Source organism: Aythya ferina, assembly GCF_964211825.1.
Source record: "Aythya ferina genome assembly, chromosome: 3".
Classification (NCBI taxonomy): domain Eukaryota; kingdom Metazoa; phylum Chordata; class Aves; order Anseriformes; family Anatidae; genus Aythya; species Aythya ferina.
This window is the reverse complement of record NC_140298.1, coordinates 27,950,015-27,963,395: the sequence shown is the minus strand read 5'-3', so window position 1 is coordinate 27,963,395 and position 13,381 is coordinate 27,950,015. Positions and strand designations below refer to the sequence as shown.

Here is a 13,381-nt window from a genome sequence, read left to right as displayed (position 1 = left end):
ACTCAAACCAGAAAGAACAACATTTATCAGAGATATTATAATACCAGCAAAAAAAAAAAAAAAAAAAAAAAAAAAAAGCTGAAAAGAAGCAAAGAGCTTAGCAGTGCTTTTTAAGTTCTAGAAATCATTAAAGCTGTCTAACCTGATCTCTGCCAAAGGACAAGGCCATATAGCCTCCCTCTGCACTTCAAGCCCCAATCTCTTCTTGGGGTTGTTTCTTAGACCAGCAGGAGGCTAATTGCAAAGGGGGAAATAAAACAAGATTTTATGTAGGGTAATGAAATCGAAGCACCTGAAGATGCTGCAGTAAGCTACTTGAATAGCTCAGCTTATCAGCTGGTACCAGTAAGCGAGATATTCACATGGCTTAGATTCTTGTTATTTCTTGTACAGGAAGCAATTCATCAGAAAGCAGCTACTCAGTAACAGCACAGCAGCAGATACAATTTCGACATTAACTAATAATTATTCTTGCACAAAATAACCTGCAAAAACACGTGTGTCTGTACTGGCATTTGATACAGGCAAGTAACATTAAGTGCAATAAGGTACAGCAGATTTTTGTACTTGGACAATTGCATAGGATGATTTAATAGTAGTAACAGTTTCTTCTCCCTTATGTTTATTCTTTCCTCTGCGTATTACAGAACAAGAAGGCTTGTTGGCCCATTGCACATCAGCCTCCCTCCTTTGCTCCCTCTCAGGCTTTCAGTTCTAACGCCCCACCTCAATCCCAACACAGTTTGTTCTGGGATGTAGTCAGGAATGACAGCACAGCCTGAGTTAATGTATGTAGTAGTATACTACATGGCCCAGAATTTTATCTGCTGTTCTAATTCAATATAAAGTAAGGTTTTCAACCTCCCACCATATCCGAAAGAGCTGTAAAGCATTTGAAAACTTAATATACAAAAGATCTGTAATATGTGATAGTCCAGGTCCCCTCACATGTCCTAAAACCTGGATTACAAAAACAATAATGATCCTAACGAAAAACCTCTACCTAAAGACCCCACTTTTCCTGCTTAGGAGGGGAAAGCCTGTTCCAGCAAGAGGTGCTACTATGCACAAAGAACAGAAGGATACATGTATATGGATAGAAGTGGAAACATTTTGTGTATGGAAATGCGGAACAGGTGTTGTACTACAGCCTAATCTTATTTCCACGGAAGTGTGGGCTAGACAAACTACAGGAAAAGCAAAACGGGGACTGAAAACAGCAAGGAAGCTGACTCCAAACTTGTCAATACTTCAGATAAACATGGTTTTATTTGGAAGATCCTGTAAGCAAATTTTAACGTCTATTACACCGTCTACTTCTAATAGGCATCTTCTTGACCAGCAAAAGGCTGCAACTCCTAATTCTCCTAACAGGAACGGTCAACAACCAATACTTACACTTCCCAGGAGATGACACAGCCACCGGGATTTTCTGTAGCAGAGAGTGCTCTCACATTCTGTTAAGCCCATGAGAGTCCTAAACAGAGTAACACAAAAACCCCTTTCATCTAAAACCCTTCTAACAAGCTCTAGTGCCGAGTAATTTGCCGTATGGAGACTGACTCGTGCTCCCTGTAGTCTGAAACTGGGAACACGTAAAGCACCCAATTAAGCTTAAATGGAAAAGGTAACAACTGATAGGAGATGATAGGAAGCAGAAACTCTGGAAGTAACTGCATAACCACCACTCTCAGTTGCATGCGCTTCTGTAGAAGCTGGTTGTCATTTTACTAGAAAGGAGGCTTCTGACCACATCAGTTGCAGCCGAGGTACGTTACTGCTGGCCAGACTCTGACCCACGCTGTTTCACATACAGCACTTATGTCATTCCTCATTAAATGCAACAGGAGTGACCAGTTCAGAACAAAGACAAAGAACCAATTCCCGTGAAGAGAAGCCCTACTTCAATTCCAAGATGTCCCCATTTTATTCCAACAGTATCACGGAATCACAGACTGGTTTGGGCTGGCAGGGACCTTACAGACCAGCTGGTTCCACCCCCTGCCATGGGCAGGGACACCTCCCACCAGTCCAGGTTGCCCAAAGCCCCACCCAACCTGGCCTTATTCTATTAGGCCACATTATTCGACATATTTACTATTTTAGTGCCTCTGTTTAATAAAAAAATGAAGTACAAATATAACTAAAACTCTGCACCTAGGAATTCAATATTCAACACGTGCGGCTTCATAACGATCGTATGGAGTAGGGAACTAAATCTTACTCCTGCTTACCACTAATAGCAACTTTAATTGCTCACTATATGCTGTATCACAAGGTAGCTTGCAAAAGACAAAACCTAAATTTAGCTACTGATACCTGTTTTCATCTTAAATCACCGTTGCAAGTTGCCATTCTCCACAAAAAGATGTAACCTGGAAATGTTTAGATACATTCCAGGGGTAGACAAAACAGATTTCATCCCAGTAAGCTGAGAAGAAACCAACTCAACTGTGTCCTAGCTCTGCTACAGACACCACCACTGGGTGACCTGGATCTGCAAACAGGCCCTGACCAGATTTACTGACCAGAAACCAATCTGACCCCATTCCCTGCCCTTGCTAACAACCAGCTTGCTGACAGAGATGGGTCCTTTCTCCACTTGGAGTCCTATGCAATAAAATACAATGAACAACTGCTTCTTATGAGGCTGCCCAGTCCTAAGTAGGACACATTTCAAACATAATAGCTGATGTTTACTTACAATACTGTAACATTTTTAAAAGGATTTATCCTTCTCAGACAAGATCTTCATCTCTAAAAAAACCATGTACGTTGTAAGATAGAGCACTGATCCCCAAAGGTGTTGACTTCAACCCAGAAGAGTCCTCTGCTAACCTCTGATTAACTTTTGAGTATCAAATTTATCACTGAGTAATAGCTACGTATGTAAACAATATACTGCAGTGGAAGAACCCAGCAAGAATTGGCACACGTAACTGAGGAAAAGCAACAACAAATCAGCCATGGTATGCTTTTGGTCAGTGCTTACAGCCTTGGCAGCAAGTAACAAAAAACAAACAACAACAACAATAAAAAAGCACCCTTTTTCTTTCATACCCTGGTTTCTTAACAGTATGCTCTTCAAAGGAGCTGAAGGGCATAACATGCTAATAACGTGTTGTGATGGTCCTTCTTTGGAAAAATGACTTGTGAACTTTGTATACCTGTTGACCCAACACAAAACTGGAGCACTTAAGAGAACTCTGCTAGTGTAGCCCAGGTTTCAAGCCGCTTCTGCAGGCTATAGTAATCCAGATCAAGGGAACCATATTATAGAATTCACCAGAGAGCCAAAAAAAATACACATCATGTGTGTTTGGCTCATTGCAATACATATTCCAAATCAGTTCACTCTTACAGTCTCACAGCCAATAGTAAAAGAATCCCTCCAATATGATAAATCAGTCTGGAAGAGGCCGAAGGAATCACCAAACAGCAATAACCTACTTCAAAGTGCTCTCACGTCTCACTTTTTTTCCTCTGCACAAAGTGCTATTTGCAGACAGAAGAGGGACTGCTTTCTTCAGCCCTTGCATAGCATCATGCAGCCCTGCAGTCTTCACGATACATATGCTAGGTAACGCTAGGATGAAGCCACAATTTGGGTTTCAGTACCCAAAGGTCATATTCCAGTCACTACACTGTATCCTTACAATGTTTATAGCCATTATCAAACCAGCATGGCAGTAAGTTACTAAATCGGTTTTACTGCTGGTGTAATGTAACACTCCTGAAGACTATGTTCAGTCTGCACATGGAATATTAACACAGATGCTTCAAGGGGTTTATGAGCTACCAGAAAGGTCACATCTCGTGTAGCAGTATCAGCTGAAACAAGCTCGTTTTAAGGGCTTATAAATGCTTCAAGAACCTCAGCTCACACAAAACTGTCATACCAGTGCAGTTCAAGAGTTTTGCAGGGACATGCTTAAGTTACGGAACTCATATAAACACACTTCTCATTAAAAGCACCATTTAAAGCAATGGGCTAACTCCAGCAAGCACCAAAGGTTCAACAAATTCATTCCTGTTCATCCTGATCAAGTATTTTGAGTTGAAAACATGACTTTCACAGATGGCCCTTTGAAAATGGGCAGTAGTGGTATTAGCAGTACAGTAAGTATAGCAAGTATAGTAACATAGCTGTAACTTACAGGTAAGTAAAGCAGCAAAGTCTATTTTTCAGTCCAAAAATACAATCCCAAGCCCTTTCAGTTTTACAAAAACGTTTTTGATCTACATGTACAGAAAACTGAGATGGATAAGGCTCATGGCTCCTGCTAAAAAACAGACATAAGCAATCAGATCAATCAAAGCAAATCAAAGCATTCCTATCTGTGAGTACCGTAACATCCTGCTACACCCCAACTTTGATTTCAAATATCAAACTGACAGCAGAATCACCTTTTAAAACCAGTATTTTTTCCTTTATCATCAGACCCAGTGAAAAATGCTGTTCTAAATTATTGCAATGAATTCAGCCATGTCACATCGCCCCCCAAAACAGCCAGATACTGCAACCTAATCTCTCTAACCCCATGTTTCTGTGCTTGTAGGGAAACGATGGAAGTAGAGTAAAAGCCAATATTCCATCACGGACCTACACTTTAACCTAACCCTGTACTGCAGAAGTCAACAGCAGGATGCTAAAGGATGAAATTTGTCCCCGTGCCTGATATTTTCTGCAGTTACGACACCTCACCAGAATTAGTGCTTCCACGGTGTTTTCTACATTCATTCTACAGCAAGCTGCTTGACATGCATCCTTCTGCTTTGCAGTGACTTGATGGAAGTCATTCAAACAGGACAAGTCAAAAAACTATTTGCACTAGAGCAGCAAACTTTACAGTTTAGTGAGAGAGCAACCTAAGAAAATAACCTGAATCCTTAGCTGCACCCTAAGTGCAAACAATATAAAACAGAAAAAATAAGGAACTCGGAAGAAAGTTTTGGATCATTGAAATTCCTAGCCCCAGTCAAGTTTCAAAAGAAAAAAGATTTCTTCAAACCCTCAGCTTTGTGTACTGCCATGCTGTCAGTCTGATAGAATCATAGAATATCCTGAGTTGGAAGGGACCCTTAAGGATCATCAAGTCCAACTCTTGACACCGCACAGGTCTACCCAAAAGTTCAGACCATGTGCCTAAGTGCACAGTCCAATCTCTTCTTAAATTCAGACAGGCTCGGTGCAGTGACCACTTCCCTGGGGAGCCTGTTCCAGTGTGCAACCACCTTCTCTGTGAAGAACCCCCTCCTGACGTCCAGCCTAAATTTCCCCTGCCTCAGCTTAACCCCGTTCCCGCGGGTCCTGTCACTAGTGTTAATGGAGAAAAGGTCTCCTGCCTCTTGACAACCCCTTACGAGGAAGTTGTAGACTGTGATGAGGTCTCCCCTCAGCCTCCTCTTCTCCAGGCTGAACAGGCCCAGTGACCTCAGCCGTTCTTCGTACGTCTTCCCCTCCAGGCCTTTCACCATCTTCGTAGCCCTCCTCTGGACACTTTCCAACAGTTTCATGTCCTTTTTATACTGTGGTGCCCAGAACTGCACACAGTACTCGAGGTGAGGCCGCACCAGCGCAGAGTAGAGCGGGACAATCACCTCCCTTGACCTACTAGCGATGCCGTGCTTGATGCACCCCAGGACACGGTTGGCCCTCCTGGCTGCCAGGGCACACTGCTGGCTCATATTCAACTTGCTGTCTACCACGACCCCCAGATCCCTCTCTTCTAGGCTGCTCTCCAGCGTCTCATCGCCCAGTCTGTACATGCAGCCAGGGTTTCCCCGTCCCAGGTGCAGGACCCGGCACTTGCTCTTATTGAACTTCATGCGGTTGGTGATCGCCCAGCTCTCCAACCTGTCCAGATCCCTCTGTAAGGCCTTTACGCCCTCATTTGAGTCCACAACTCCTCCAAGTTTGGTGTCATCAGCAAACTTGCTCAAAATACCCTCTATTCCTACATCCAGATCGTTTATAAAAATATTGAAAAGTACCGGCCCTAAAATGGAGCCTTGAGGGACCCCACTGGTGACCGCCCGCCAGCCTGACGCAGCCCCATTTACCATAACCCTTTGGGCCCTGCCCGTTAGCCAATTGCTCACCCATCGTATGATGTTTTTATTTAGCTGTATGGTGGACATTTTGTCCAGTAGGATCCTATGGGAAACCGTGTCAAAAGCCTTGCTGAAGTCCAAAAAAATCACATCAGCTGGTTTCCCTTGGTCCACCATACAGGATAGCAACAGCAGCAATACAAGAATAAATGCTTTTTGCAAGATGAGGCCCTGCAACCACAGAACAGAAGCAGTAACATTTTCCCAGTGGAACCAACAGCAACTCCAACCCAGATCACGCTGCTTTGGCAGACTTCAGCAAGCACTGGTAGGTATTCACTCCACCAATGTGCTTAAGTCCCAAGCCTCCTCTAAGTTTCCTGAGCACAGGCAGGTTTCAGTACACACCTCTTTATTCTCTGGCATAGTTTTTTCTGTTCACAACAGCAACAAAAAAAGCCACTGTCAAGAACACACAACTGCCTTCACAAGCACATTGTCTGGAAGGTATCCTCTATTCCTCAAATTATGAAGAAAGAAGACAGTGACAGCTCACAAGTAGGTAGGCTGCAAGGGTCCACTGCAAGAGAAAGCTTGTTTTCTGTGGCTGTGAAGAATAGGAATGACCAGATAACTTACTATAAACACGGCAAATACATTTCCAACTGCCAAGTCAGTTTCTACACCTGCACATATGCGTCAGAAGAAAGGAGAACGGGATCTCTGTACCACGCAGCGTATAAAACAGGCCTGAGCAAACCGAAATGCTGAAGCAGGAACAATATTCAGTGCTGCATTGCTGAGCATTAACACCAGACTTGCCTCCCTTTTTCTGCTTTCGTGTGGCTGGTGAAAAATGCCATTTATTCAGTCAGGCCTAGCCAGTCAAGACAGCTGCCTGTAACTGGCTCTGTCTGCAGATCACCTCACCAGGAGAAACATCCTCCTTGCTCAAAAAACATTCAGTATTGGAGATTATCTGTCTACATGCACTACATCAAATGAAAAGGAAAAAAAGATAAAGAATAAAAATAAATGTGTATTTACAATACAATAAAAGATGAAGTAAACAAATTTTTGATAAGGATGAAACGCTTCATAGATACCACAGATACTTTTTAAATGGTGAAATGTAAGGATCAGAATAGTCACAAAGAAACATGCTTTACAGGAAAATCTTTTAAAATGGACTGTTGCTCTTGTGAACTGAATATAAAAAGATATTAGAACAATCTAAAAATAAAACATAACAAGGAATAAAATAGCAAAATTATGATCTTTAGTACTTAAAGTCCATATTGTAGAAATCCATGTTGCTGCCTTTGGCATACTGTGGCCAGGCAAATGACATTAATAATAAACGCTAGGACTAGCAGTTCAAGCAAGATGGTACTTGTTCTGCTGCCATTTTTATAAGGAAGAAAGAGAAAAGCCAGCTCTCACTAGCTTTATTTATATACCTTGTAATACTGCTTATTTGCAATTCCACCAACTTTTGTTAGCCTGTTTTGAATTTGTTTAGATGAGTAATGTGCAAGAGAGGTTTACTATCATTATGGCTTCCGGAACATGCACAGGAATTGAGTAGAAATTAATAGTTAAGAAATTAATGAGATAATCAGGAGGTCCCATCTGGAAGCGAGAAGCCTTAAAAAGATACTGTCCAAGTGATCCCTCTGGGTTTTCTCCCCAGCTGTAGCAGTACACCTGCTACATACAGAAGTGTCTCCTTAAAAATGAAGGTAGATTTTCTAACAAACACAAGACCTGAAAAGAGAAGTGTTCAGAGTACCCCCCCTGACACTGAGTGGTGTTTTCACAGGACCCATAAATGCTTACAAGCTACAAGGACCACAAAGGTTTAATTTGCCAGAGGCAGACAATGCAGTACAGTTCTGGATGGGTACTTAAAAGTAACCAGATGTGGAAAAGAGCCCCATGAGATACAATCTGCCATGGATGGACAGAAGATTGGTTTGCAGCATGAAGTGGTTACTGCCCCATTAGATGCATTTCCACTGCAGCAGAGGCCTGAGGACAGGTGCAAGTCAGTAGTGCCCCGATCCAGAGGCTGAACCCTACCCCCCTGCCATCAGGGTGCCTGGGAACATGGTTTGAAACAAGTGACATTCTCCTTGTAAGCTTAGTATCCCTCTTTTTGTTTCAATTATTGACCATTTTTCTTCAAAACTGGCTACAGGCTTCCTAACTTCATACATACTGAGCCCATGAGTAGGCCAGCATGATCTTGTGGCTATCAATTTACTAGCAAAAATAAGCATTTTAACAACTTTTGACTCAGATGATGTCAAATCAAATATCATCAAGCACCAATTAAATCAAAACAAGTCTCAGTTCCCCAAGTGACCCAGACAATGCACACAGCAACTCCAAACCCCACTGAGCCTGTACACCATTCAGCTAGATAAGGAACTGTTTGCTCTGAAGTATAACACTTGAGAGTGCTGAGAGTTGCCAAATATCAGTACTATCAGAGCTCAAAGACGCACCAGCACACACATCAGGAATTTGCGGGTTAGTTTACAATCACAAGAGTACTTGATGACAGAAGTCTGAGCAAATTCATAGTGCATCGTCTTTAATTTATATATCTGTGCCAATTCTCAGCTACAGTAGGTCATAAAAAGTGTAAGATTGGAATCCAAACAAAAATGATGAAATCTCATGGTACCACTCATTAGAGATCTGGCTGTAATTAAACAGATGGATGCAGAGTGCAAGCTTGTTTCAAGTCTCTCAAAAATATCTCAAGAAAAAATAAATAAATAGATTTTACATTATGAAGAAGGAATTGTAAAATGGCACACAGAGAGAAAAAAAATGGCATCTTTGTTGTAGCAGTACTACCTGAGAAAAAAACACATCAAGGTTTCATGTCTATATGCTGAAGCAGTCTATATGCTGAAGCATTTTGATACTTCCATGTAGCACAAAAACATTCTTAAATACTTCGCTTTACCCTGAAGCTAGATGAAGGGGTTCATCACATTTGCATCTCTCCTGCTCTTGCAATGACAATACGTTCCAGTTTCCTGCCAGCTACTCGCCTAGACTTAAGCTACCTTGACACATTATCAGGTTTTTTCATTTGCTCCAAGCAGAGAATGACTACCTCCCTCCTCACCAGAACTCCAATGTAAAATCCACAAGGCCAGCTAAGACACTTCTAATTCCTTTTCTCTTCCCCCTTCAGACTGTCTTCTTCCCTGGAGTAACAGTGGAAAATGATGGGGAACTTGACTAAAAGAAACCTGACAATTTGAGACCCCTCAGGGCTAAGTACAGTAACAAAGAGAAACAATCTTCATAAATCCTCCTGCAAAATTTTCACACCAGGCAGCTCCCAAGAGAAGCAGTAGTAGCAATATTATAACGAAGACCTGTTCTGTCTCAAGACATTTTCTGATCACATTTATCGTATTATGGAAGACTACCAGACTTATTTGACTACATATATACACACTACAAAAAAAAAAAAAAAAAAAAAAAAAAAAAAAAAAAATTGATGGAAAGTAGTCCATGTGCCATCAGTCCCTGGGTTTTTCCCGCTTCCATGAAAGGGCTTACTTGTCCCACTTGATTCCAACTCACCAAGAAAATCTAGATGAGGAGCCAATCTCACAAAATTATCAGCTGACATAACAGAATCATGTCCCTCTGAAACAAAGACCAATATCTAGGTCTCCCTTTCTCAACAAATTCTGTAAATGTTGTGCAAAACATGGCAACTTTTAATTTGCATTGCAGCCTGCCCTCCTACAGTTTACTTAAGATTCTCCCCTATTTTCTAATGTACAACAATCAACAAGGGCAGCAGAGAAGTAACCTGGAATCAGAGACAGCACAATACTCGACTCCAAAAGTAAAGCAACATAGCGATCTGAGAAAAATGAGGTTTTCAACTTCCCACCACATGGTAGCATCCCCACTGAATGGCAGCCACATTCCTACCACACCGTGAGCTTCCAGGAAGGCGATCTGTGCTATTAAAAAAGCAACCACATTACTACCTTTGCAGGAAACTTACCTCATATGCACAATTGCTTACTCACTTTATATTCACAGAGACGCTTGATTCTCCTACTTAACTTAAATGGCTAAATACAACATAGAACCATGGCTAAAGGCAGGATGATTGTTTTGTTCTAATTTCATACATAAACGTACTGGTTTCTGGACATCAGCAATACATTCTAATTCCTCTGTTATCAACCACAAGGGCAAAAGGACAGGTGATGTTGCTCTAAAGCAATGACAAAAGAATACAAAATCACTTGCAATACTAATAAACTAAGACCAAGATATTCATTTAGCCACCGACCAGATCATGACCGCTGGATTCTAGGACTAACTCTGAAGAGAGCAGCAGAAGTACTTACCCCTGGAGACTCCTGAAGACTCACACGGATGACTCCGTAACCACCATAAATACAGCAAAATAATCACAAGCACCACATTGAAGCTTGGCAACAGAGACCTTGGCTTGTTGTTTTGCAGACACCAGTTACTGGCTCAAAGACAAAGACTGGTCCAGTTTTTTGCTTCTAAAATGGAAGCATTAAGTTGGTTCAATGTCTGCAAAACCACTGCATTGACAAAATGGAGGAAGCAAAACCAGTAATGCTGGAAGTCAACTCAGTTATGGGACCACATCAGAAGCATGCAGGGCCTAATTTAAGGGATTCAATATTTTTTAGTTAAAGCAATCTTCATTTCTAGCACAGGTTAGGTCAGTATAAGTCTAAAATACCCCTATTTTCTGAACTGATCTAAGAACTTTAAACCCAGTGCTTTAGGAAACAAACATCTCTCTCCCAAGGTCCTGCCTGATTACCAACAGCTTTACAAAATGAGCACAAATCATCCACGCCCAAAGCAAACAAAAGCCCCAAGCCCGCCTCCTCACCTGTACCTGCCTGCAGACATTTACAAGCTCCTGCTCAGGTGTTTGGCTCCTCAACCACACAGCCCGGACAAGGAACTGCCAACAGCAACCAGTCCCCACCTGGCTCGGCACCCCCTCCCCAGGGCAGAGGCGGCACCCACCACCTGGTTGAAGGCCACCCCTTGTCCATCAGCCCGCACAGCGCTCTCGAACATTCTGCGGCCTCGCTGCTACAGGGCGGGAGCAGCCCTGCCTCTCCTCGCGGCCACCAGCATGGCCAGCCGCCATTTTGTGTGGCCTGCCCTAGCGTTGCCCAGCAGGCGGGCTCTGAAATGGCGGCCAGCGCGCCTGGCTGTGTCCTGGTTACATTCTGGAGCTGTTCAGTCACAGCTATAGAGCTCTGGGGAGCAGCACGGGGGATGCTTTGTTTTGGCTTTTTTTTTTTTTTTTTAATTTTATTAATGTCCAAAAATGCAAGTCCTTAGTGCAGTGCTGCTTAAGCTGGAATAAAAAATCGTCTGATCTTACCTTCTTCTGGCTATTGCCTCTTCTGTCAAGATACTGAAAAATGGCTTTTCTAGCAAAAATGTAGTGTAGAAAAAGAATAGCTTATCTTACAGTGTGGTAATTTGCCCTGCACAGGGTGGTACATGTAATCTGCCAGCCCAGGTATGCCTGTCTCTGTAATATATCCATGCAATGAAAAAGCTTGGGTTTGGAATTGTAATTGTAAACAAAGGAGAAAAATAAACCTGACCTTCAAAGCTGCAGAAATGGCAGCAATGTTTTCTGTTTGATTTCCTGAGGAAAATGGTAATGGTCATTTGGCTCTAACACACCCCTTTTGTGCTTACCTAGGAAGCACAAAGCAAGGTACAGCCACATTGCCTTTCATGCCGAGTTCTCTTGCAGTCTGAAGCAGCATTTGGATCTTCTGCTGTCCCCTTCACAAGGGACAGTAGCAACAATTTCTCTATGGGACAGATTCCTTTGTTTCTGGCAAGGATACACTCGTATTTCATTTCTCTGGGAAAGAACAAAGGTGGCTTCTCTGCAGGGATTTAATTTTAGATCTCTTTTCAGTCCCCAGACATGTTCAGGCTATAGCTCTGGGCAACAGATTAATCCATGGGAAATAAAGTGTAATGAAAAGCTGATATTGGTGAGGGCTGTTGGAACAAGCAGGAGGCTCTGGAGGAGTAGAGTGAAAGGTGAACAAAGCACAGGAAAAACACTTAAGGGAAAAATCCTTTGTTAGCCAAGATAATACCATATATCATTTGCAACTAAACATCTGTGGCCTGTATTCAGCCCCAGTGCTATTAGGAATAAAATCATATTAAGTCTGGAAGAATACTTAACAGGTTATCTAGAATATGCTTCTCCTACATATGATCAAAAGCAAGTCCCTGTAATTCACATATGCAGGGTCAGAACTCATTACCCCTTCTTTTACCACAACAGTAACCATGTTAATCTCAGTTTATTCACATCCCTCAGAGCCTTGATTAAGGCAATCTGAAAGATTTGATAGAAACTGAAGTGTATTTGTTTCATTAAGCAATTGCGGAAAGTTCAGCCTGAGATAGTAAATCCCTTTAATGACACTAATCACCTCCTTGCTGCTGCCTCTGTTGACTCGAGTGTCATGGTTCTACTTAAATGCGCAGCGTGTCTTACTTCTAGGTGAAATTAAAGTCTGCACAATGCATTCCTCAAAGCAGAGAACGAGGGCTGCCAAAAATGAGGAATCCTTACACACCGATACTGACTACTAGGTACAACCTTCCTATCATATTTACCCCAGCCATCCGAGTACAGTTGTGGGATGGGAGTCTCAATGGCAGGTCTGTACTATGCAAAAACCTATGCTGAGCTGAATGCCCTCTTTGCTGCCTTAAGGGGGAAGTCCAGAAGCCCCATATGTTTTCTGCCTGTGCATATGCCTTGTTCTGCATTCAAAATAACTACCTGTTTGCATATTTGGAGAATTAAACTTAAGATCGTGCCATTTCTCTATTTTAGATCAAAATTATCTCAGACAGCCAGTAGACACATATTTCATCCTCCTCAAGCAACTGAAATGGCCTTTCAGTTTGGGACATATGTACACATGTCCTGTAGAGGGCAAAACAAGAGCTTCTGCCATTATGCAATTTTGAGAGGGACTCAACACATTTAAAAGCAGAAAGCTGTTAAAAAGAATTAGGAGATTTCACTTGGCAATAGATCTTTTCATTTAACCTTTTGGGTTTTATACAGCGCTTCTGTTCACACAGATGCAGGGAGATCCACAGATGGCTGCAGTGCTGCTGTGATGCAAGCCACCGCCAACAGAAAAATGAGGTTTCGGAGAGGGTTCATAGTAAACCTGTGCTATGTGTAACACTCAGCAAATGATCCTAATAGTCATGGAAATGA

General features: G+C 42.2%; 1 protein-coding gene across 9 annotated transcripts in view; it reads right to left on the bottom strand.

Annotated features, from left to right (window-relative positions):
* Window positions 1-13,381, bottom strand: part of LOC311434741 (uncharacterized protein) — an 80,268-nt gene that overhangs the window by 34,633 nt on the left and 32,254 nt on the right. The window contains exon 1 of one of the 9 annotated variants that reach the window (XR_014691699.1): window positions 10,982-11,223. The exons of 3 other annotated variants lie outside the window; for them this stretch is intronic. Coding sequence is in view for 1 of the 6 variants with exons in the window: in XM_084515116.1 (XP_084371242.1) it covers window positions 11,815-11,845 (31 nt within the window). In the remaining 5 variants the exon portion in view is untranslated. Of the gene's footprint in view, window positions 1-10,454; window positions 10,933-10,981; window positions 11,224-11,814; window positions 11,888-13,381 lie in introns of those variants that run through there. 5 more of the 9 variants (XR_014691700.1, XR_014691701.1, XR_014691702.1 and 2 more) reach the window with 5 other exon arrangements.